At 39.8% G+C, this 24,158-nt stretch overlaps 3 protein-coding genes across 3 annotated transcripts; 1 reads left to right on the top strand and 2 right to left on the bottom strand.

Annotated features, from left to right (window-relative positions):
* Positions 1-3,077: 3,077 nt before the first annotated feature.
* LOC134657005 (putative odorant receptor 85e) lies at positions 3,078-8,572 on the bottom strand. The gene is made up of 8 exons (XM_063512572.1): positions 7,986-8,572; positions 7,093-7,218; positions 6,395-6,624; positions 6,053-6,086; positions 5,525-5,703; positions 4,632-4,721; positions 4,093-4,248; positions 3,078-3,151 (listed from the first exon to the last, which is right to left on the bottom strand). The coding sequence occupies exons 1-8, from the start codon at positions 8,449-8,451 to the stop codon at positions 3,095-3,097; spliced, it is 1,338 nt and encodes a 445-aa protein (XP_063368642.1). The 5' UTR covers positions 8,452-8,572; the 3' UTR covers positions 3,078-3,094.
* A 3,184-nt stretch (positions 8,573-11,756) lies between these two features.
* LOC134656914 (coiled-coil domain-containing protein 42 homolog) lies at positions 11,757-18,769 on the bottom strand. Its single transcript, XM_063512465.1, has 8 exons — positions 18,578-18,769; positions 17,558-17,759; positions 16,638-16,811; positions 15,951-16,029; positions 15,247-15,386; positions 14,190-14,351; positions 12,349-12,449; positions 11,757-11,842 (listed from the first exon to the last, which is right to left on the bottom strand). The coding sequence occupies exons 1-8, from the start codon at positions 18,688-18,690 to the stop codon at positions 11,806-11,808; spliced, it is 1,008 nt and encodes a 335-aa protein (XP_063368535.1). The 5' UTR covers positions 18,691-18,769; the 3' UTR covers positions 11,757-11,805.
* Positions 18,770-19,452: 683 nt separating this feature from the next.
* Positions 19,453-20,624, top strand: LOC134657054 (peptidyl-tRNA hydrolase 2, mitochondrial-like). The gene is made up of 2 exons (XM_063512608.1): positions 19,453-19,696; positions 20,147-20,624. The coding sequence occupies exons 1-2, from the start codon at positions 19,568-19,570 to the stop codon at positions 20,510-20,512; spliced, it is 495 nt and encodes a 164-aa protein (XP_063368678.1). The 5' UTR covers positions 19,453-19,567; the 3' UTR covers positions 20,513-20,624.
* Positions 20,625-24,158: the final 3,534 nt, after the last annotated feature.

Below are 24,158 nucleotides of genomic sequence, written 5' to 3'. Positions count from 1 at the left end.
TGTCTACCCTCTTTGAGAGCGCTCTTCTTAGATATAACCTCGGATAACTATCCGATAGTTTATAAGCGTTAGGCCTAGCCTTTGAGCCTAAGTCTTTTTCTAGCGTTGACTGTCTCTCGGCTAGGGTTTGCACGACGGATCCGAAATGTATGGGAAGATCCGCGGATCCGGATCCAGATCCGGATAATTGCATACATTTCGGATCCGGATTGCAAACCCTACTCTCGGCGTAGTTGAACCTCCTGCAGGCGACTTTTATTCGTATTTCGAACCTGTATCCGTCAATAGAGTGCACTCTCCATTGTATTTTTTACTTATGGACTTTCCATTCTTTTTTTAATGTTTTTAAAAATGAAATTTTAGCAATCAAGTCTTATTTACAGTTGCGTTGTTCTTTATTGTGGCCGTCTTAAAGTTCAATATTGCTCGCATTGATCAACAATTGCTGGAAAATGTGTTCGGCGTTTAGACATGAGCATGCGAGCTTGCAAATCGTCAGTGTTGCCATCATCCCCGTATTTATTTGTCTTGTCTGTGGCGATTTGTTTAACGACCTTCTTTCTTAACGGCTTAACTCTTTTGAAAGAGTTTTTTTTTTACAATAAAGTTAAACAGGGTGACATGGGATACGTGATCAAGTATTGAAAAGGATTTGTTCGTTTTAACGATACGTTCATTGAAGATGATAAAGAAACTTATTTTTTTTTAAGTTTCTCTTATAAGGACTAAAATGTTAAAATGTTTTTTTCATGGTAACTATATTGATTTAAAAAGTAAAAATTGATCACGACTCAAATGTCACCCTGTATAACATAGCTAAGCCAGTGTCGCGTGTAGTGATAAATTTATTTAAAAAGCAGTAATGTACGGCCCGGGTTCCCTGCGTAATTTAAAATGTGGAAGAATGTCTCGTCAATACAAAATAAAATGTAATGATTGTCTGTGCGTATGACTGCGTATGTGTGTGTATTAAATATCCAACTGGTTAATGTAAGTTAGTGCGATCGACTTTGACACTGATATTCGTTATTCAACAGTGAATAAGTTAACCCTTCGACCGGCAAAGACGTCAAATGACGCGCGCGGCTACAGCCCAATATCAACCTTCGTGCATTCCGATAAGGTTCAATATATGGCGTTCAAAGGGAAAAAATTAATTCCTTTTTTTATACTATGACGGTGGCAAACGGCCATAAGGCTCTCCTGATAAAAAGCTGTTACCAAACCTTATGTCACATAACATTGTGTTTATTTTTATGAACGCAAACAAACCTTTGCTAAATTTTGTCTGAAAAACACAAATGAGAAATAATGACAAACGATTATTAACAGTTTGTTAAATTGGACAGACGTTTATTAACAACGCCATAAATGAGTATTATAACAATTTAAATAATAATTTATAAATTTACTTGAGGTCGTCAGAAATGGAAGTTAACGGATATACCTAACGCACTGGAACGACGCTATGCTTGTGGTAAGACATGTGAATTCTGTTTTTCTATAATAACTTTTTATGGTGTTGACAAGGAATTGTAAAATTTGGCCGGTATAGTCCTGAACAGATTCCCAAGAACAGAACATTATCTCCAATCACAAGTATGGCGTCGTTACACAGTGTGACATCACGAATGCCAGTGTCAAATGTTGAATCGCGTCGGTCTGATCTCTTATACTAATCGGATTAATGCCCCGACCCAATGGAGATTATTTAGTTAACTAATGGCGCGACTACATTCGTCCCTTCGCCATATGCAATTATACGATTACGAATGTCAGTGCGACTTCGGTTTACATCAAGGACCTTTCATATAGCTGTTACAGACGGGCGTACCGGACCGTGACCTTGGTACGGTCAGCATTTCTCGCTCACGCTTATAGCTGCGTCCTTAGCGGACGTACGACGCACCACGTTCCACACGACCGAACAGGCCTCTGACCAGACCAAAGTCGCTGTCCGGTACGCCAGTCTGTTACGGCTTTTACGTTGAATTTGTTTCTTAAGGGATTTGTGTAAACGCGTCATTATCCGATAGTAACCGAGATCAGTATATAAAAGATCGATGACAGAAATGTAATGATAATATTGGAAATAATTGATAAGTAGTAAGCATAACTAATGTAAACGACGCATAGTTTGTTGAAGGCAGAACAAACCGTCCCCCGTATAGTGGTCGGACTTAGCATCTGATGTAGTGCTTTTAGCAATAAAACTCTTATACAACCTTAAGCTGTATAACTTCGAAATATGCTGGTGTATAAACGTTTTTTTAAATAAAACATTTGTTAATCCTCTTTGAGGCTGTTAATTTGCATGATTTGAGGTCAGCTAGAAATACTTTAAAAAAGTGATGCTTGCATAAGGGATATTAACCCTTTCGTTGTTAATGGTCAAATGCAAAAATGACACTTCGAAATATGTCACGAAAGCCTTTAAGCATCATTAACGTTAAAGCACAGTTAAAGATATTAACATTAGGACAGGTGAATGATAATTTTATTTAAAAAACTTTTGTATTTGAGCATCATTCCTCGTTTGTTGCAAATTTGTTTTACATCGCTGAAGATATGGTGTTTACAGTGCCTATAAGGTACCCTTTTACCGCCATTTGCCATCTAAGACATCACTCACTTTGCCACTTTCCTTGGTACTGTGGCCAAAACTCTTGACGACTTTAGACGTCCTTGGCGTTAAAAGGGTTAACCTTATCCACCGATTGTAAAGGTTGTATAAGACGCGCTACAGCAACTGAATGTCTTTTCTTTTATGCGCTCAATTCAGGGCTACCTGCTATTCATGTATGAACAAGAACTGTATATTAATTTCGTAAATAAAACACTTTCCGAATTTTAATGGTTTAATTTTGTGCTTTTCTTTTACAATCATTTAACCTTTTCCACGCCGTGTCAAACACAAAAGCTGTCACTCGGACGCCACATCATTGAAGTGTCAAAACTGAAGTTGAACTTTATGTATATGCACGTAGGTCGATGTTGCTCTGTGGTCTGTGACCGATTAATCGATCTTTGGCGTTGAACCTACGGTGCGGATATATCGGTCATTGGCGTCCAAAAGGTTATCTTACGACTAAAGTTAATGATTGTTGATCTTGTCTAGTAGTGTGTAGTAGGAGAAAGAAGTTTTGATTATCTGAAAAAAAGGTAAGGTGCATTGGGATAAATCCGAAGGCGGGGTAATTTTGGAAATGGCAAATATCTACTAAACTAGGAACACTCCACTGTAGCAACAGTACGCAAGATGCCATGTAAAGGCCCCTGTACACAATGGGCCAGCGTGGGCCAATCTGGGGGACGCATTTATGCGTTAGAGGGAGCAAGTGATATTGCTATCTCATTCTACCGCATGGCTGCGTCCCTTGGACTGGCCGGCGATGGCCCATTGACAAGGGGCCTTAAGCGTTGCAGTGGCGTAAGTGTTGCTAAAGTATGAAGTGTTTCTAGTTTATTTAGTAGATATTTTCCAAATTACTCTGCCTTCGGATTTACCCCAATGCACTATAATACTTAAATTGAAAATGTCTATTTTCCAAGAATCCTATTTTTAACCGATTACTAAGTGCTTGTTCCCATCTAAGCCCGCCAGGGACAAATGGGAACACCAAATACTGCACGTGTTCAGTGGACAAACAGTATGTCATAGTAAAAACATAATTTGCCACTATGTTAAACAAGGCTATGTACAGTCAGCAGCAGAAGTTTCTAAGCGGGCGAGGTGTTCAAAATTTGACGCGCTCTTATTCTCTTAACAATAAAGTCGCGCCAAGATCATTTTGAACACCTCGCCCGCTTAGCAACTATTGCTGCTGACTGCAAGCATGGTAACCTAGTCTTGTCAAGTCTTGTTAACCTTTTCAACGCAGTGTCAAACACAAAAGCTGTCACTCGTACGCCACGTCACCGAAGTGTCAAAACTGAAATTGAACTTTATGCATATGCACGTAGCTCTATTTTGCTCTGTGGTCTGTGACCGTTTATTAATCCGTCTTTGGCATTGGACCTACGGTGCGGATATATGCGTCATTGGTGTCCAAAAGGTTAAATTGTTGAGTCTGTGAATACCAGCATGCTTACAATAACAAAAGTATGCAGGTCCATGGGCAGGAACCGGCCGGCGCGCATGTTGACCGTACGCTTGTTCGCCACCAGGATGTTCAGCAACAGCCGCCGCGCGCGCACGCCCATGGCGTGCCACGCGCTCTGGTACGCGGCTGTGGACACGCGACTCGCCTGAATACAGATAGACAGGTGCCAGGTGGTTTATATACCTACAATTTATTTAATCGTTCCATTATAACAGATACAGAGAAATACAATATCTGTGCCGTCGGATTCGTCAGAAACTTCCCAAAATTGCGAAAGTTATAAGTAGGTACATGGAAAAAGTTAGAAATCGAAATTTTCCATATCTAAAATTAAAGATTCATTTGTATTCCTGTGAAGTCTTCCTGAAATTTTGGAGAACTTTTCAAACTTTGGAAAATATTCAATATATATCGTGTTAAAGTATAGTAAATAGTAAAGTAAATTTTGTAATTTCTTTAGACAATAAATACTCTTTAAACCGAAAGTACTTTCACTGCCAAAGGCGCCGCACATTGGAGTTTATTTACCTGTAAAATGATTTGATTGCCAAAGTAGCAATAAACAAAGATATCCAAAGCCACAGCGGCCAGATATTCCACAGTAATCAATTCAAATTTCTGAAACAAAAAATACATAGGTACATATTTGTATTGTCATACTTACTATCCGTAGGTACTATCGTCAGTTTCTGCTCCAGATATAATTCGGTACTTTCGTATTGTTTAGGTACAGTGTCCAATTTTGTTTTAGATAAGATACAGTCAGCGTCAAATACTTTGTAGCAGTCAAAGTGGCCAAATAGTTCGGTACACCATACTAAATATATGGTGTACCGAACTATTTGGCTACTTTGGTTGCTACAAAGTATTTGACGCTGACTGTACTTGGTCACTCTCCACGATATAGTTTATAATGTAGCAACAATCAACATACAATACCATACTTGAAGATCAATAAATGTGGCCAACCAACTTCCAGCAACCTTGGAATTTACCCTAATAGATGATCTTTTGATGTTATCTCTCTCTTACTCACCACACTAGCCGCATACAGAAGAGTGCAGAGATACAGCGTGACCTGGACAATCCTCAAAGCCAGTAGCGGCGACAGAAGCCTTCTAACTTTTTCTTACATACTGATGTTATGTGCCTATCTCGCTCCCACTCACCACACTAGCCGCTTACAGAAGAGTGCAGAGATACAGCGTGACCTGGACAACCCTCAGAGCGAGTAACGGCGACCCGCACGAAGGCATTAAACTTGTTCTTAAGTCATAAGTCATAAGTTATTTATTTGCGAAAGATAGGGTATACATAGGATGTTACATTTCATAGTTAAGTGAGCCAAGCTACCTTGTCACACAGTGACAATCTATTTAGTATCTTATATGACGTTATCTACTTTTCTCGCTCCCACTCACCACACTAGCCGCATACAGAAGAGTGCAGAGATACAGCGTGACCTGGACAACCCTCAGAGCGAGTAACGGCGACGCGAAAGCTTCGAACTTATCCTTGTACGCGGCAACCACTTGAGAGACGCGTGCGCATTCGCGCAGCGCGTCCACCGTCGCGGCGTCGAACTCGGGGTCGTAGATATCTGGCCACATCAAAAATAAGGGGCTCTATAGACCTTGTAACAAATCGCATGCGATTTCGATACACTGTGTTGCGGAAATGGATCGATCAATTTGTTGCAAGATCTAGGCCCTTATCTCACGCAAAACGTGAAATAAAAAGAAGACAAAACACATATACAAAATGAGCGATATCATTCAAATCTTTCTATTTAGGGCCCTATTACTCTAGCGAGTTGAAAGCGAGGCGAGCGCGCAACGTGTTCGCCGCGAATGCAGAACGAGTCGCGGCGAACTCGCTGTGCGCTCGCCTCGCAAATCGCTAGTGTGATAGAGCCCTTAGAGGCTTTAATGTTTTAACACTTAACTTACCAAATTCGTTTCGTCGATCCAAAAAATGGGAGGTCTGCGTCTGCGAAAACAAGATAAATATGAATTCGTTAGAGTCTGGCTAATTAATGAAAGTTGAGACTGAGATTTATTTACTTTTTATATGGCAACTTTTTTTCCTATCAAATAAGCTGTCAGTTTCAAGCTGTCATTTAATTTCATAGTAATTTTATTGCCAGGTGCGGTTTTTATTGAAATTCCCGCGTTATCTCAGTCTCAACTTACATTAGCCAGACTTTACCCACAGTACAAACTACAATCACTGCTTGTAATGTAGTATTCTCCAAAAGAATAGCTCTTGCATACCTACAGCTAAGTACTTACTACTGTCTCATCATAATGATACACCGAATCCCTCAACTCCGTCTTGCTATAGATGTAATTATGTCGCTCATCGTCCACTATCCCGGCATAGGCTCCATTTTGCCGTATCAGCAGGGCCTTGTGTGGCACACCACTCTGTAGTAAGCCAGTGTAGCGTGCGTTTCGGACACTGCAGCAGAGAAGGTCCAGTTGACCGCAGAGGAGGATGGAGTTGGAAGCGAAGAATACACCTGGATAAATACATTGTAAACAAAGCAGAGGACAAAATACCTAATATTATAACTAAGAACAGCTTTCCTGCCTTCACCACTGGAGGGCTTCGTCACTTTTTCTTTAATATATGACATCTATTTCAGTTTATAAGAACATCTGTAAAAAAGTAATGAAATAAATGCATTTGTATTTGCAAAGTTACTCAGTATGGTGATCATCACATCTTTATTGCATTACTCGTATTTCTCGTATCCGTCTCGTGAAAAGATTTCCATACTTGTCATACGTAGGCACTTTTTCACGATTGGCACTTGCATAATCTGACTTCTAAAGCCCAAAAACACTGGTAGGTAAGTAGCTAGCGGGCGGCGGATAGATACTTACAGCTGATAGGACAGGAAAATTTCCAGCTGTCATTGGTAGAAATCTACGTGCAGGATATTTTTCGGCTGATGTGATAATATTACTAGCAGAAAGGGTCTGACCTAGCTGTCCAACGGCGAGGCCGACGAAAGCCTGCGCAAGGCACTGCCGCAGAAATGCCATTAGCACGTACGGACTCCGCTCAGCGTCCATGTACGCCCAGCTCTGCAAAGGCTGATGTGTCCACACTGCGAAATAAGTAAACTAGAGATAGTGCGAAATAAGAACATGTTTACATTACAAGCACAGCTAGAGTCTGTGCGGAAAGAGAAGAGTCGTGGAATGTATCGGGTCCCATACATTTCACGATTCTTCTTTTTCCGCATATACGCTATCTGTAAAAACCCAGGGCTATAACCGCGAAAATCGAAGTTCGCAAATTGCGGACATTTTTCTCTGTCACTCTAATTACGCCTTCATTGGAGTAAAAGAGAAAGATCCCCGCAATTTGCGAAAAACGGTTTTCGCGGTAGCCTCTCTGTTTCTAGTGGAGTCAACTTGAGAATTTCTGCGTGGAGACGTTCATAAACGAGGTACCAGCATAGCAATAGCAGTAAGTACCTAATAGACATTCACATGCCACCTGATATCACGAATTTATTCTGCCGCGGAAAACTGAAAAAAAAACCTATACTGATTTGTCGACCGGTGTTTGTGGCCTTTGTCTAGCGTCAATTGCCAGATTTTAGTACTTACCACAACATAACGTTGTATTCAAAAATATACAGCCCTTTCTCATGCAATGTGATTTGACGCTGCACACAGTATCCGACATCAACCGGAGACTAAAGGATCTACAGAAGATAGCTGGAGAAAAAGTGTGTGCAATATAGTGTCTTGGTTCTGATACTGGCGCTCGAATTGGATTATCAAGACAACGGATAATTCTTATTATAAAATGAATAAAAAAAAATAATAATAAAATGAAATGAAATGAAATGAATTAGATACTTACAGTGAAACCCCATCGGCAGAGCGACATACATAGTCACACTAAACAACGTACAAGCCGTATACACATACGCGAAATTCTTCGCCGACGTGTAACTACCCTCCATCGTCATATTCGTCAAGCCCCTCGCCGAATGGAACTTGAAATTCTCATTCATAAACTCTACTAAGTCATACAACTCTTCTTTATATAAAGCAAAGTAAACGACCACGGCAAGTGATACTATCAAAGGTAGACCATCAGCTACTTTATCCAAACTACCCATAATATCAACCCATTCTGTGTACAAATTCACGATTAATGTTATCGGAAAGTTTACAAGCACAAAGATAACTAAAGCCAAGTAGATATTGTTTAATATTATTTTAAATTCACTGTCGGTGTTGGGAAACCATTCCCAGCAGCCAACGATTTTTAATGGCAGTTGTATGAAGTGGGTGTAATCGGATATTTGATCTTCGGCGGCCATTTTGTTGACTGATTGTGAAATGGACGCCGCTGATCAAGGGCTTTAAATACTGAGGTTCTTAATTAAGTATGCAAACCTAAAGGCGTTTCCTCACTAGGGCTGTGCAACACATACAATCATTATCATAGGTACCTACTGTCTAGCTTACGATCATGAACGATTATGACGAATGATTAATGCTTCCTACATTCTTAATATTGCTCAAACTTCTACCGCCAGTGAACGCATATAAACCATGGAAGTATTCTGTCCGCTCAATTATGACCCAACGTAAAGTATTCGATTGTAGGCGGTGCTTACAGAGTGTTCGATTGGCAACTTCAGTGCGGCCGAGATGACAGTCAGTGACGGATGGCTAAATTGGTTTATAAAAACTACGTTTTTTTGTAATTAAAAATGTCTTCATGTGTCGTGAAGTGGTGCAGAAGTTGTTTTAGTTCATATCAAGGACAGTGGAATCACTTTTCACTTGTAGTAAACAGATAACTTCAGTAAAATTTGGAATAAACGACGACATTTTTTCAATACTACCGTGCTAAGCTAAAACGTAACAACTGCATACGACTTTCATAACAACATACGACTTTTTAAATTGCGAGGATAATAGGGATGGTTTTATGCCAAATGAAGTAGACTATTTTATTAACTTATGATTGGTTTAGGTATTTTCTATATACAGTAGAATCCGCTTATAATGACATTGAAGGGAAGTAACAAACATGTCATACTAATTTAAATTTAAAAACTTTTTATTTTATTTTTTCCAAATTAATCTCAAACAATTTTGTGAGAGATGAGTTTTATTAACCTTATACCAATTATAAACTTTCACCGAGAGTAAAAACTAAAACAATTTAAACGCCACAGACGTCCTCGCAGGGAAAGATGTGGGGCCGGCCACGAAAACCAGCGAATTTGTCAGTATAACCGGACATAATTCCATAAAAATAGTATTTATAGGTCGAAGTTATCTTATCCGACTTTGTCACAAAGAATTTCATATGAAAACCAAACTTCGCACAGTAATTGCGTCATAGTAAGCGGTTGGTCAGTATAAGCGGAGTCATAATAAACGGATTCCACTGTAATTATAAATGTAGTAATAAATTCCTTCTTACAGATTTGTATTTTCCTTTTTTATTTCATGAGATGGAGCTATAAAAAAACTACCTAGTTATTTCAAATTAATAATCAAATTTGGTATTGTCATTTTACATTACTTTCCATTCAAATTCCCACAATATGCTATTCGCAGAGAACTATGGAAAAAAGCTGTCCAATTAGAGAGACATGAAATTGAGTGGATGCCTGGCAAGATATATAATGTTCTATTCATGAGATAACCCGTGAGATAATCATATCCGGTCTCCTATATGTAGATACATTTTTTTCTATCACGCTTTCACTGAATTAATCTAACAAATACACACATTATCTCAAAATGTTGATCATTTTAATCCACCCGCTACTGTCACATATATGTAGGTTCTCTCTCAAGCCATTTCCGTCAGTAGAAAAGAGCGGCGAATTTAGAAAATGTAAGCGCGCGAACGGTTATGGTCCCATACAAAATTGTAATTATGCGCCTTTTTCTACTGACAAACTTGCTTGACCGGCTATATACATATAAAATATTTCCATTGGAACTGAAAGTGGGGATTTATTGTGACTCCGCCTGTTCAAATGTTTTTAACCCGATTCGTGTACCTACCCATGTAAATTTTGCAGGCTGTATAGCCTGTCCGATTTCTAAGATCAAGTTCGCCATACATTTACTATGGCGTACTTGATCTTAGAAAAACGGACAGACTATACCAGTACGGCTACCAAACGGCTACCATCAGTTTGGCACTGACAAACGCCGTCGAGAACGTAATTTACTTTCTATACATCTCGCTCGTACTCGCATATTAGTGCAAACGAGATGTATAGAAAGTAAATTACGTTCTCGATAGCGTAAATGTCAGTTTTGACACTGTCAGTGACTCATGGTACGGGCTCTGAACGTGACTTCGCACTGCCATACAGATTGATAATAAAATATACAAAATACTTATTATAGCGGAATACATTTATACAACAATGAATATTTAATTATGTTGAGTTAGTCTGTCATTTAATTTCATATCAACATTTTAACTAAGTAGTTATCTTTTAATCTGCATTAAATTATTATACGTGAATTATTTGACTGGTTCTTCAATGTATGGCATAAACCTATCCCTGTCCAAGTCATATTCTAATCAAATATGAACCGCGAATTCTCAGCGGCCAGTACGTACAGCAAGAAGGTTATTAGCGGATTAATGTCGCTGATTGGTAGTTATTGACATTATATGCATTTCATCTACACTTAGCTGTGTACGTTAGTGTAATAGAGACAGGCTCTGTAAACGTATCGTCTTATTTAAAGGTAGGCGTAATTGTGTATGTGTGCTAATTTGGCCCGAGAATTTGAACGGTAATGTTCCCAAAGGCGGTTTCCAGTTATATGCTTTCACTGTCTACCGCACACCTAATTAACCAATTCACTGCGGGAGGGGGTCGATAGACCCCATGCAAAGTATCTTTACGAGCTACACTAATGGGGTTCGCAAGTGTCAAAGGTTTGCATAGATGGCGCCATCATAGCTTGCCTCTTTTTCTATGAGATTGGGCTTAAAGGGCTGGCATCCAGGGAATTAGAAAAACAAAGATTTGACACAATTCTAGGGATTGACAAGGCAAGCTATGATGGCGCCATCTGCTAAAAACTTCGACCGGCCAACCCATTGCCTCAGCGAAGGTGGCAGTTTGCTGTTTGTCACGTGTGAATAAAGCATACTTATCATAATTTAAAATCAGTTAAGAAAACTACAAACGTGTACCAAGACCTTAGAAATCGATAATTAACCCATTGTTAACTCAACTTTGACTAATTTGCGAAGTTTCGTTTAGAATATTAAAGCTCTTCAACTAGACAAAGTTTGAGCACTTAAGGTAAGTGGTATATCGGCTTTGCTAATCATTTTGTTAATTATTGTTAGCATTGGAAAGAAGATCATAGAACTTATGAAACTTTTCTTGTTCAATTTAATACCGTAATTTTTAATATATTATAAAATATTAGTAATACCTAATATGAAATTAAATATTGTGAAAACTTAGGCAAGTAATTAATTAGGTATCTACTTAAATTAATAAACAGTAAGTCTGTTTTTTAAACCCAGGATAAAAATATTTTATATCGTGGTTTTATTTTATCAGGAAAACATTTATAAAAAACAAACGTAAGATAATATACATACAAATTTGGCCATGCTTTATTAATGATAATATTATGTAAGATATTATATTATTAAAAACTAAATTAAACTAGTTGGCAGACTGGCGCGCGGACTCTGCATCACCCCTACAAAATAAAAGAAAAATACATTTAGTTGAGTAAATAAACATCATTTCCATTACTCACTTTCTGACAATAAATGATTTGTATTTGTATAAGTTTTCGTAGGAAGGGGTACAGACCAATACCTACCTAATGGTTAGTTCAAATTCAAATAAGATACTGATCGGCTCTCGGAGTTAGCTAAACAAAACTTTCAGAGAAGTAGGTACTTTCAACTAGTTTAAAGTCTCTCTCTAAATATCCAAATATTCAATACATTTTTACCTACTTTTTCACCTCCATGGAGCTTGGTGATATTGTGGCCCTAGTGAAAAAGGGTACAAGTCTCGGGCAGTTTTAAAAGGGCGTAAGCTCCACGTAAGCTGCGCGAGACTTCTACCCTTTTTCACTGGGGCCACAGATTCGCTGGTTTTGAAGAAATAGCAGACACATATTTAACTAGTTTATCAAAAACCCGGACGATAAGATATATCTATCAAACCAATATTAAAAGTTGGCATAAAACTTACTTTTCCTTGGAGCGCTTGGCTGCGATTCTGTGGATCCTCTTCAGCTCCAGCAACGCTCGCATGATCACAACCAGCTGCTGCTCAAAATCTTCAGGCTTTACCTGGATTTCAAATGAAAGATTTACATACATACATACATATACATACATACATATAATCACGCTTATTTCCCGGAGGGGTAGGCAGAGACCACGGATTTCCACTTGATACGATCCTGACATACCTCTTTCGCTTCCGTTACTTTCATAACATTCCTCATACACGCTCGCCGGTGAAAAGAAAGATTTAAGTAGAGTTCAGACGAGCTGGGCAAATCGACCGATTTGATCAGGAAAATAATTGGCGCCAATCTCATCTAGCGTCCACACGTACACAAATTTAATCACCAATTTGCATTCCATAGATACTAACTACGAAAATTGGCATTTTTGTGTCCGCACCTGTTGATTTGATCGGGGAATCAAATTGGCGTTTGCGTCCTCACGGCCTGATTCGATCGGACGTTAACTTCATCAGATTGGCGAATAAATTGTCTTATCTGGACTCCACTTTATGGAACACAATACGGTGTTAAGTTTAATACCGGGGCTATAACCGCGAAAATCGAAGTTCGTCAATTGCGGGAATTTTTCTGCCACTCTAATTACGTCTTAATGAGAGTAAAAAAGAAAGATCCCGCAATTTGCGAATTTCGGTTTTTGCGATAGGCTCCCAGCATCGATACTAATAGGTACCGAAAAACTAAATACTTTTGTGTATATGCTGTACCTAATGTACAAAATACATTTCGCTATATTCGATTGATACAAAAATAAAATTATATATTATTGGCGCAGTCTGATAGGATAACGCTGAAATCGTGACTAATGAAATGTCACAATACAAGGCAAGGCATCAATTCTAAGTCATCCCGAAAAAATATCTTGGACATTTTATTCAACAACAAGAGCGTACTCTCATCCTAAAGGCCGACAACGCACTTGCGACCCCTCTGGCGTTGCGGGTGTCCATAGGCGGCGGTAATCGCTTACCATCAGGTGATCGGTCTGCTCGTTATAGCCTCCTATATCATAAAAACAAGCAACAACGGTTGCACTCCGGGAGTGCCGATAGAAGTATAAACTCACCTCACTATGTTACCGACGCCCGGTAACACGATACATATGTTTAGCGGAGGTATTATATTTATTTATTATATATTATTATCATTCTCAAATAAGATCACACTTTTTAATTAACATGTTTATTTACATACTGCCATGACAACGTCAAATTATTTGAACATATTAGGTAAAGAGTCTTGAAAAGGAGTCCGCAACATAAATGTAAAATAACATTGAGTTTTTCTTTATTGATTTAAATGCCATCTAAATTATGAGTGGCCACCTTACGGGGCTTACGGTCACGTGATCGCCTAACGCCCCTTACGGTCACGTGATCGCCTTACGCTGTCTCGAGTTTATCATTTTTTCCCCACCTCAAAAAGTGCCCAGCGCCGCTAAAGAAGTTTTCACTTCAAAAATAGTTGGCGCAGTCTGGTAGGATGAACCTTAAATTCGGTTGATGTGACGCACAGACAATCCAACCTCTAGACATAGCATAGTCGCGCTATCCCCTCTGCCACACATACGGTAGCGTTACTCCACCTTCGAGTCAATCCCGTGCCGTGATTGGTCCGTGTCTTTGAACGGACCAATCACGGCACGGGATTCGCTCACCTCGTCCCCCGCACCCCCGTATTTTTGGCAGCATCGGTTTCATGAAAGAATTGGTTTAAGCTCAGTCTAGAGGTTGGATTGTCAGTGATGTGACGTCATTGACATACTATTAGACAATCTTACCTCAATAGCAAGCCCCTTGTTCTTGCATATCTTGACGTAGAGGCTGTGTATGGCGGCCTTTACGTGGCACAGCTCGACGTGGCGACTCGCAGCAGTCTCCTTCAGCCGGTGCAGCGCCAGCTCCCATTTTATCACGCGGTTGCGCACTTGGTCGTATTCCCACTGGAACAAACATACGTTGCGAAATGTTTCAGGTATTGCCATTGACATAGATATCTAGGGACCTGCTTTACGGGCGATAATAATGAGGCATGACAGGGGCCAGTACAGCGGTGTGAAACCGCTACAACCCGATTGGTTGACGAGTTTGCATTACGCGCGCTATTGGTCGCAACTAGTTGCGTTAGACTGCACGATTAGCTGGAATTTGTGAGTAACACCGCTGAACTACTACCATTTTTAGTGCCCCATTAGCCCGTCCTTAGATATTATACGTCAATGGGTATTGCACATGTTACCATTGCGCGATTTTTTTATATATTTTTAAAATACATAAGTTAGAAGTTAGCTAAAAAACATAAGTTAGAAGTTAGCTATAAAATACCTATAAATTTACCATTCCCTTATCTCCGAAACTACTGGGTCTAAATTTTGAAAAAAATACACTAAATAGTTCTTTACCTATAGATGACAGGAAAACTTATTAGAAATGTGCAGTCAAGCGTGAGTCGGGCTTAATCGGGCCCTTGGAACGCGAGTTGACTGACTCGCACTTGACCGGTTTTTTAGAGAGCATCAACTGCTATAGACAGGGATAATTGAGATAGCTTTTTTCCCTATTCATAGGATCTCCCTGACTCGATCTTCTCTTAAGACCTTATCTAATCCATCTATTTATTTATTTATTTATATATACCTACATATTGGGGATCTCGGAAACGGCTCTAACGATTTCGATGAAATTTGCTATGGGGGTTTTCGGGGGCGAAAAATCGATCTCGAGGTTTTATCTCTGAGAAAACGCGCATTTTTGAGTTTTTATATGTTTTCCGAGCAAAGCTCGAATCGGTTTCCCAGATATTTTAGTACCTATAAAAGCTATAAATTACTGAAATACCCTCAGGTTTGCAAGCTTGTTGTTGAGCCCCATTATGAACAATTTCTTTTCCTCTGTAAGGGACGCTATTTCCTTCCTAGCGTCTTCCAACACCTCCAGGTCGTGCTCTTGTCGGTCGGCTAGTGTGCTTTTTGCAGCGGCTAAAAAAGTTTAGACATAGACATAGACATAGAAAAGTTTTATTCAACATCACATGAAGTTGCAGAGTTAACAGATAGTGTAACACATTTTTACAGATAAACCTTAAATTTAGACTTAAAAACTAAGAAATTGAGTTGTACATCTAAGGGAGAAATATTCATGAGTGTTAAATAGGAGCTTGCCTCAGCATAATGTTTAGTTATTTCGACATAATAATAGTTTTAAGCCACCTCCACACTCGTGCGCGAATCGCGGCGCGAAGCCGCGAAAGCCAGTGTCACGCACAATAGTCTGGAGGGGGCTTTAGACAACTGCGCTTTTAAAGTCAGAATGCCCTTTGAAAGTATGCTTGATCAAAAATTTCATGGATATAAAATTGTTATCACTCGATTATAATGCAGGATCATTAAAAAAAGAGATAAAATCAACGTAATCTTACCCTTAGAATCGAGATTTAATTTGGATCGGTGAATCATGCTTAATTAATTGACGCAACTGTAAAATTTAAATTTGCAAAAAAAATTGCTAAAATTTTAATTTGCTGTAAAATTTTAATGTTTCACCTAAAGCTTCATATCGATTGAGAACATCCAGGGGTTGCTTGAATTCTGGATAGTTCCTCACAACTGCCATCAAGTAATCCTGGAAAGAAGAAACATCTCAATTCTTATGTACCTAGGTACGAAATACCTACATGAGATTCGCCGAGTCGGGTCGAAGTTCCAAGACAAAAAATCTTATTTAGTCCTATCTACAGACTCTTTGCCATATCTAGAAACTAAGAAATGTAGTTATTAGAGCCTACTTACATTATGTATGTCGATGTTCCCTAAAGTCTACCGAATAAAAAAATAGACTTTAGGGAGGTATATCTGATTTCATCTATCTCGTCAACGCTGATGAAAGCTCGTTTCCTACATCATCCTAACCCGGGTTTAGGATGCGGGAATGATTTTGTATGTTAAAGGGTAACACACTATCGCACCGCACCAAGGTTGCGGTACGGTGCGATAGTGTGTAACGAGCCTTATGTGCTTAGAAATGTTAACGTAATTTCCGTTTTTACAGTTTTTACCATTGTTTTGGCTTACTTTACTTACTTAATGGCGCAGCGACCCAAAATGAGTCTTGGCCTCCGACACGAGCACACGCCAGTTGTCTCGATCCTGTGACATCTCCCGTAAGGTAGTAAGGTAGTGTAAAACATTCCCGCACCCAAATCCCCGAGGTATGTTCACGCTCGAACTCACCTCATAGATGGTGTAGTCCTTAACCTGCTTCTCCATCATAAGCTTGACTTCTTCCATCTCTTCCACGCGCTTGCGCATCGCCTCTGTCTCGCGCGTCTTGCGCTCGAGCGCCTCCTCGTCGGCGGCCATCTTGCGCTCGGCGCGGTTGCGTTTCTCTTGATTTTCGCGGATGAACTGGCAATTTCAGAAGATTTTAACACATTCAGTGCCGAAAACCCGACTATCGGGTATTTTATGATTTCGTACCCAGGCCGGACGACCCGATAGTCGGGATCGTGGTATTACAACTTTATATGGCGAAATTTTTGTGGCCTGGCGCGGATGTCTTGTTTGGGTGGCAATTAATGTGTTAAAGACGTCCCGCTAAAATTTCATGGGTTGGAGAAAAAGATTGAATATACAAAAATTAAATAAGAGCATGACATGACAACATTACTTAGTGTATTACGGGAATAAAACTGTTTTTATATAAAGGATAAGAAAGCGAGACACACTAAAAAGCCTTTTTCAAACTAGTAAAATTGAGAAAACTACTTTCCTCGTTGGCGTAGTCCAGTAGGATCGCCAGGAAAATGATAATCTTAAGATGTGTAGTGTACGTATTGTACATAATGCAATCAGTTACTTTTGGAGAATTAACCTTAATTGTTACCTGTCTTTCGTACTTGTAGCATTTGTCCTTTCCTTGGCGATACGGGCAGGGAAACTTAAAAGTCATAACACACTATCGCACCGCACCGCGACCTTGGTGCGTCGCACCCATAAGTGAGAGCGAGAAATCTTTTTGTTGCTCTCACTTATGGGTGCGACGCACCAAGGTCGCGGTGTGGTGCGATAGTGTATTACGACTATAATGGTAGTACCTGAACCTAGTTGTAATCAACTATTCGTGCAATTCCAGCCTACTAGTTCCATTGTACCTTGTTAAAGCTAATGAAAGATTCCTTCAGCAGCAGTTCCTTAGCCCTCAGCTCTCCCCACTTGATATCCATGGCGGCGCGGTTGCGAGCCTCCTCCTCACGCTTCTCGGCGAGTTTTTCCTCAGCCTCCATCAGATCCCGCCTGGCTTGTTCCATCAGGACTTGTGGGGTTGGGCGCGCGACGTCCCATACTGGGTATTTTCTGAAGCGAGACATTTTTTAACACGTTCACTGGCCGTGCCCCGTATATGGATCACGGCAAGCCTCTATTAGGTACAAAGCCGTAAGGTTAACAATTCAGATTGGGACGGTGAACCTGGTGTTCAAAAGGCGTAAGGTGTTGTGTTGTAGCAGGCAGAATTACAACAGCTAATAATAGGTAGTTTTAGTCACCTATAGATACTTGATATCAGGTTTTGTGAATGTTATCATCAAGAAATCAACCGTGACATGACGTAAATTCAGACCTCCGAAACTAACAGCTATTTCATTAAATGATTAGGAGCTTTGCCCTTGAAATATTATACTTAGTCATCATAAGATCGTTTAAGTTATACCTAAAGGACAACAATTTTCTTGGATGTAATAAGCCAAAGCGGGACCAATGTTCTTTTAGTGTGTAGGTAGGTACCTAATTTACAAATTTAGGCATCTAAGGGATCTCAGCAACCTCTTGAAAATTAGGTATGTCTTTTCCTGCGCTTTTGAGCCAGATCTTGGAACTACTAAACTAAACCAAACATTGTCATGAGTTGTATCTTAGACGACTCGCAATATATTGAAGTAAGGTCATATGTCATATCATAAGAGAAACAGTGTATTTTGCTCGGAGCACGAGAGAGGTATGTTGATTCGTTACACGTCTTTCTCTTTACCCCTTCACTGCCAGCGACCCGCTAGGCGGGTTCTCTGTTCGTAGTCGCTTTCCGCTACATACGGGTTTTCCCATGTTATCCGTTACGCTCGTAGCGTGTAGCTCGCCCAGTGGCAGTGAATGTGTTAATCAGTAACGAAACTTACTTCACAATCATGGAACTCTGCATCAACGAGTTGTAGTACTCCTCAGCGCACTCCACTGGCGGCCCATGTGGTATGGCAATGGGCGCCAAATCCTTCAAAGACATCTTCTTCATTGTTAATATTTCGCTAATTATGTAAAACGGTCACAAATTGGTAATAAACAGCTGGGATCTGAAAGACGTCAACTTTGGACGTCACTGAACGCAAATAAACAGAGAACAGTTGCTTGGCAACGGGCTGAAGGAACCTTTGGCGCCTACATTTTTAGGGTTCCGTACCCAAAGGGTAAAAACGGGACCCTATTACTAAGACTCCGCTGTCCGTCCGTCTGTCACCAGGCTGTATCTCACGAACCGTGATAGCTAGACAGTTGAAATTTTCACAGATGATATATTTCTGTTGCCGCTATAACAACAAATACTAAAAACAGAATAAAATAAAGATTTAAGTGGGGCTCCCATACAACAAACGTGATTTTTGACCGCAGTTAAGCAACGTCGGGCGGGGTCAGTACTTGGATGGGTGACCGTTTTTTTGCTTGTTTTGGTCTATTTTTTGTTGATGGTGCGGAACCCTCCGTGCGCGAGTACGACTCGCCCTTGGCCGGTTTTTTTTTAATTTGCCGCTTTTGTCTACTGCTGACGGAAATGGCCTGACAGACTGTAAGAGCTCATTCACATTTACTCTGTTGCGTTCACATAATTATTGGTTCAGGCACAGCCTGTGTCCGTGGGTCGGACCAATTATGTGAACGCAGCATTTTTTTACTCCATTGACGGCATTGACTGTTAGTTGACAGCTTGAGAACTGTCACTGTCACATTTGCTCTTGCATTGCAGACTGCAGTACACTCGTTGATTGTACGGAGTTTTTATAAATACCCAAATAGGTTATTTGTACAACAAATACAGCGGTTGACCGATTACTACAAAAACAATAGATCAAATCTAGGTCTACTACAAAACTTCAATCATTTCTACCAAACGAAGAATGGAACTGAATATTTCTTTCCTGTCCGGGTTGGGTTGCGGTCTTTGCCTAGGCCTGTCCCTGTTTGCTCTTAGGAAATATCTAGGAGTATTTTCCAACGCCAGCAAAGCCGTAGAAACTATTAAGAAGGTAACTTCTAGTCATAAAAATATATTTATGCCTCCTTAAGGTGACAACTGACCATTGACACAAAATGTAGGTTATGCCCGGTTTCTTGCTCTAATGTGTACTTATTGTAGCATTTCCACATTTAAATAATAAGGCTCAAAAACGTTTGGATCACCTGGCGTCTTTTCTGTGGACATTACAAAGTTTATGATTTAGATAGACTTAACATACAAATTTTAAGAAGTGAAATATTTAACACGCCTATCAAGATAAAGTATGGAGGCCGTTTATTTTGTAATGTCCTCAGGAAAATTTAAACTTAACCACCCATACTAAAAGTTATTAACTCATAAATATTCATATCAAGGAATGAACCATTTAAAAAATGTTTCTCTCGAGCCTAGGTTGATTTGAATGTGATTGTCCTATGATTTTCTTTTCATAAATTAAACTATTTTTATTCTATTGCAGTTCAAATCCAGGTCCGAATACAAACTCGTACTAGTAGTCCGAACAGACTTGCAGATGTCCAAAGGTAAAATAGCCGCTCAATGTGGCCATGCGTCAGTAGGAGCCTTTGAAAAGGCTCAGCGGAAGGACCCAGAGGGCTTAGAGCAGTGGCAGATGACCGGTCAAGCCAAGATAGCCTTAAAAACAGACTCCGTTGATGAAATAAAAAAGTTAGCAGAGAAAGCGAAGAAAATGGGAGTAGTTACTTCAATGATCAGAGATGCCGGGCGCACTCAGATTGCGGCCAATTCTATAACTGTTCTAGGAGTAGGGCCAGCACCTAAAGACGTTATTGATGAAATCACTGGACACTTGAAACTTCTGTGAGAATTTAGCATTATAAGTCACTTCTCTAAAGTGAAAGAACTAAGTTCTTTCAGACAACATGATGTTGCGCATTTATTTTAAGTACAGATGTTAATAAATCATATTTGTTAACTGTAAGCTAGTTTGTCTTGGCCAAATCCACTAATTACTAAAACAACTACCTACTCAACCTTTACAGCCACAAAGACGATTTTGCGTTGTAGCTTCGGGCCACAAGATGAATTTGCTTAAAGGCAATCAGATGGCAAGGATCACCTAGCAGGCCACATCATCTTCCTCGCGTTGTCCCGGCATTTTGCCACGGCTCATGGGAGCCTGGGGTCCGCTTGGCAACTAATCCCAGGAATTGGCGTGGGCACTAGTTTTTACGAAAGCGACTGCCATCTGACCTTCCAACCCAGAGGGTAAACTAGGCCCGTATTGGGATTAGTCCGGTTTCCTCACGATGTTTTCCTTCACCGAAAAGCGACTGGTAAATATCAAATGATATTTCGTACATAAGTTCCGAAAAACTCATTGGTACGAGCCGGGGTTTGAACCCGCGACCTCCGGATTGCAAGTCGCACGCTCTTACCGCTAGGCCACCAGCACCTAGCAGGGCACATAAAATTGATAAAATAGCCTGGCGGGCTGCAGGTCTAGTATTGCTGCCTATAGAAGTTGATCACTACGCCTTATAAAACAAAGTCACCCGCCGCGTCTGTCTGTTTGTATGTATGTATGTTCGCGATAAACTCAAAACCTACTGAACGGATTTTCATACGATTTTCACCTATCAGTAGTGATTCTTGAGCTTCAGGCTTAGGTGTATAATTTGTTAAGGTTTTGTGTAGCCCGTGCAAAGCCAGGGCGGATCCCTATAGTTTCAAATAATAGACAATTTACATCTGTCAGCTTCACCTCAGTATGAAATGGAAAGAATAATAGTGACTAGAGATGCCACGAATATTCGACAACTATTCTGTATTCGGCCAGTTTGCCGAATATTCGGTATTCGGCCGAATGTTGCCTACTATTCGGCCGAATACCGAATATCTGTTGCACCTACCTAAAAAGAAAAATTACCAAAAACTAGGTAAGTATATTTAATATTTGAATGTATTCTTGGAAAGTAGTCAAATACGAATGTGCAAGTTTTTGAGCATTTGTTGATTCCAAATTGATTAATTTACTAGTGGAAACTGTTTTGGCTTGTGTTTTATTAATATTAATTCATATTGTGTAAGATTGAAAGCTGTTTGTTTCCCAATAAAAAAAAAAAAAATAAAAAAAAAAAAAAAAAAAAAAATAAACAAAATATTTAATTTTTAACATGGGTCTGATTTGATTGAATCTAACTACATTAATTTGATTCTGTTCAACATTAAAAAAAATATATATCTTAGCAAACGTTGTGCTTTGTTGACGAACAGTTTTCATAATAATTGTGACTCAAAACTGTTTGCATGTCATGCCGAATATTCGGTATTCGGCCGAAAGGGGGGCCGAATATTCGGTATTCGGCCAAATTCACTATTCAGGGCATTTCTAATAGTGACTCACAACAAGGAATATAATAGTAATTCTTGTGGATTCTCAAGGATTAAAAAATAAAATAAATATATAATCATCAAACTTTAATAACCATTCACGGTTCAAAATTTCACTTCAAAGGCGGATAGATGGCGTTTGGTACATAATATTTCGTTGGTGGTGTTTCGTATTTTCATAATCCAGGAATAGCCGACATCAGAACAGTAGTAATTAAAAAACTTAAACAATAATTATGTAACTTAGGGCTCATTTAGACGGCGCGCGAACTGGTATAGGTACGATTTTAGTTACATTGCGGACCATTGAGGTTACATCAATTCAGCCGACCGATCAAATGACGCAATGTAATTAAACTCGCGCCGTCTAAATGAGCCCTTACTATAGGAATAGCACCACAATATAAATCATGATGATACTTACAGCTAAGTAACAATATTTACAATAGGTACTCCTAATTAATCAAATGATGGGAAACTAAGTATAATTCGAAATAATTCCCCCGACTTATATTGAGTATAACCAGGCGTGTCTCACTCCGCGATTTCGTCGCTTTGCTACAGGTAGCTAAAAGTACATCCGTTCCACACCAATTTTGGTGGCTAGCCATAAGCCGCGCGTGGCGCTGTCGCCACCTAGCGGCCATATCTGTGTTGATCGTAACAGACGCGTTTTGTTAGAGTGAGTCTTCTGTACCTAGTACTATTATTTATTCTGTGGTATAACATGTCTTTTACGTTCCGTAGGGTGACTGCTCTAGTTATGGCCACTAAATAGTAATTGGCCACTCTTAACAATAAGGCGTCAATAGGGTGTATTACTGCAATGTTTTGCCGCCAGAGTGCAGCACTAGCGACTTAAGTATACCATAGAGTAACTTATAGATACTGTACCTTAAACTGTTTTTTTGACAAGTTTTCACAGACAATCAAATATGACATTGATACATCAAGGCGGTTTGTTTAGAAAGGGCCTACCGGGAAACGCGAAATCGAAACTATCGCTCGAATATGCAAGTGATAGAGAGGTTAGATAACAAAATGTCGACTCTCTCGTTTGCGGTAGACCCTTAGATTGTTTACTTGTTTTGGGAGTGGCGCCCCCTACGCAGACCTTCGCGTAATATTCCCTATTGGTTCGTTTCTTTCTGATTTGTTAGGAGTGGCCAATTACTATAGCAGTCACCCTATTTGAAGTTATACGTAAACTTCTGTGCAGCGGCGGTAGCATGGTCGCGTTCTAATCGCCTGTTGTGTCATGCCTCACTTTCGCCCTTTGTTAGAACGCGACAGGCGATTTAAAAAAAAAACCGGCCAAGTGCGAGTCGGACTCGCGCACGGAGGGTTCCGCACCATCAACAAAAATAGAGCAAAACAAGCAAAAAAAACGGTCACCAATCCAAGTACTGACCCCGCCCGACGTTGCTTAACTTCGGTCAAAAATCACGTTTGTTGTATGGGAGCCCCACTTAAATCTTTATTTTATTCTGTTTTTAGTATTTGTTGTTATAGCGGCAACAGAAATACATCATCTGTGAAAATTTCAACTGTCTAGCTATCACTGTTCGTGAGATACAGCCTGGTGACAGACGGACGGACGGACAGCGGAGTCTTAGTAGTAGTTTGACGACCGGTCTGGCCTAGTGGGTAGTGACCCTGCATGTGAAGCCGCGGTCCTGGGTTCGAATCCCAGTAAGGGCATTTATTTGTGCGATGAGCACAGATATTTGTTCCTGAGTCATGGTTGTTTTCTATGTATTTAAGTACTCGTATTTGTACATTATATATATCGTTGCTCCACCCACACCCTATTATAATTAATAAGTGTCTGTGTAAATCTGTGTTAAGAGTCCTTTAGGATAATTCCTAAAGGACTCTTAACACCCCACAAACTGTAGCTTCATTACTATGAACAGAGATCGGACAAATTTGCGACATTGCTCGCAATAATGTGGACAAGACTCCGAAATTGATTAAATAATTAATCATTTAATTATTATAATTAATTTTTTACTTGAGATTTAATTTTGTTCCCACGTCAATAAATAGCACTTAAATATATTATTGATATAAAAAAATGAGTACCTACAGAAAATTTGGAAAACATACTGATTAAT

The sequence above is a fragment of the Cydia amplana genome, chromosome 19 (genome assembly GCF_948474715.1).
Source record: "Cydia amplana chromosome 19, ilCydAmpl1.1, whole genome shotgun sequence".
In the NCBI taxonomy this organism is placed as follows: domain Eukaryota; kingdom Metazoa; phylum Arthropoda; class Insecta; order Lepidoptera; family Tortricidae; genus Cydia; species Cydia amplana.
The sequence above is the reverse complement of the archived record's forward strand: the minus strand, read 5'-3'. Positions and strand labels throughout refer to the sequence as shown.

What these genes read in the sequence shown, in the direction of transcription:
- LOC134657005 (XM_063512572.1), bottom strand. Translation starts at nt 8,451, where the DNA reads ATGGCCGCCGAAGATCAAATATCCGATTACACCCACTTCATACAACTG. An exon ending in TCTGCCGATGGGGTTTCACT is followed by an intron (nt 7,219 to 7,985) that starts GTAAGTATCTAA and finishes CTTATTTCGCAG; the next exon opens with TGTGGACACATCAGCCTTTG. An exon ending in GGATCGACGAAACGAATTTG is followed by an intron (nt 5,704 to 6,052) that starts GTAAGTTAAGTG and finishes TGATGTGGCCAG; the next exon opens with ATATCTACGACCCCGAGTTC.
- LOC134657054 (XM_063512608.1), top strand. Translation starts at nt 19,568, where the DNA reads ATGGAACTGAATATTTCTTTCCTGTCCGGGTTGGGTTGCGGTCTTTGC. An exon ending in CCGTAGAAACTATTAAGAAG is followed by an intron (nt 19,697 to 20,146) that starts GTAACTTCTAGT and finishes ATTCTATTGCAG; the next exon opens with TTCAAATCCAGGTCCGAATA.
- LOC134656914 (XM_063512465.1), bottom strand. Translation starts at nt 18,690, where the DNA reads ATGAAGAAGATGTCTTTGAAGGATTTGGCGCCCATTGCCATACCACAT. An exon ending in CAATCGATATGAAGCTTTAG is followed by an intron (nt 15,387 to 15,950) that starts GTGAAACATTAA and finishes AAACTTTTTTAG; the next exon opens with CCGCTGCAAAAAGCACACTA. An exon ending in ACAAGCTTGCAAACCTGAGG is followed by an intron (nt 14,352 to 15,246) that starts GTATTTCAGTAA and finishes TGTTTGTTCCAG; the next exon opens with TGGGAATACGACCAAGTGCG.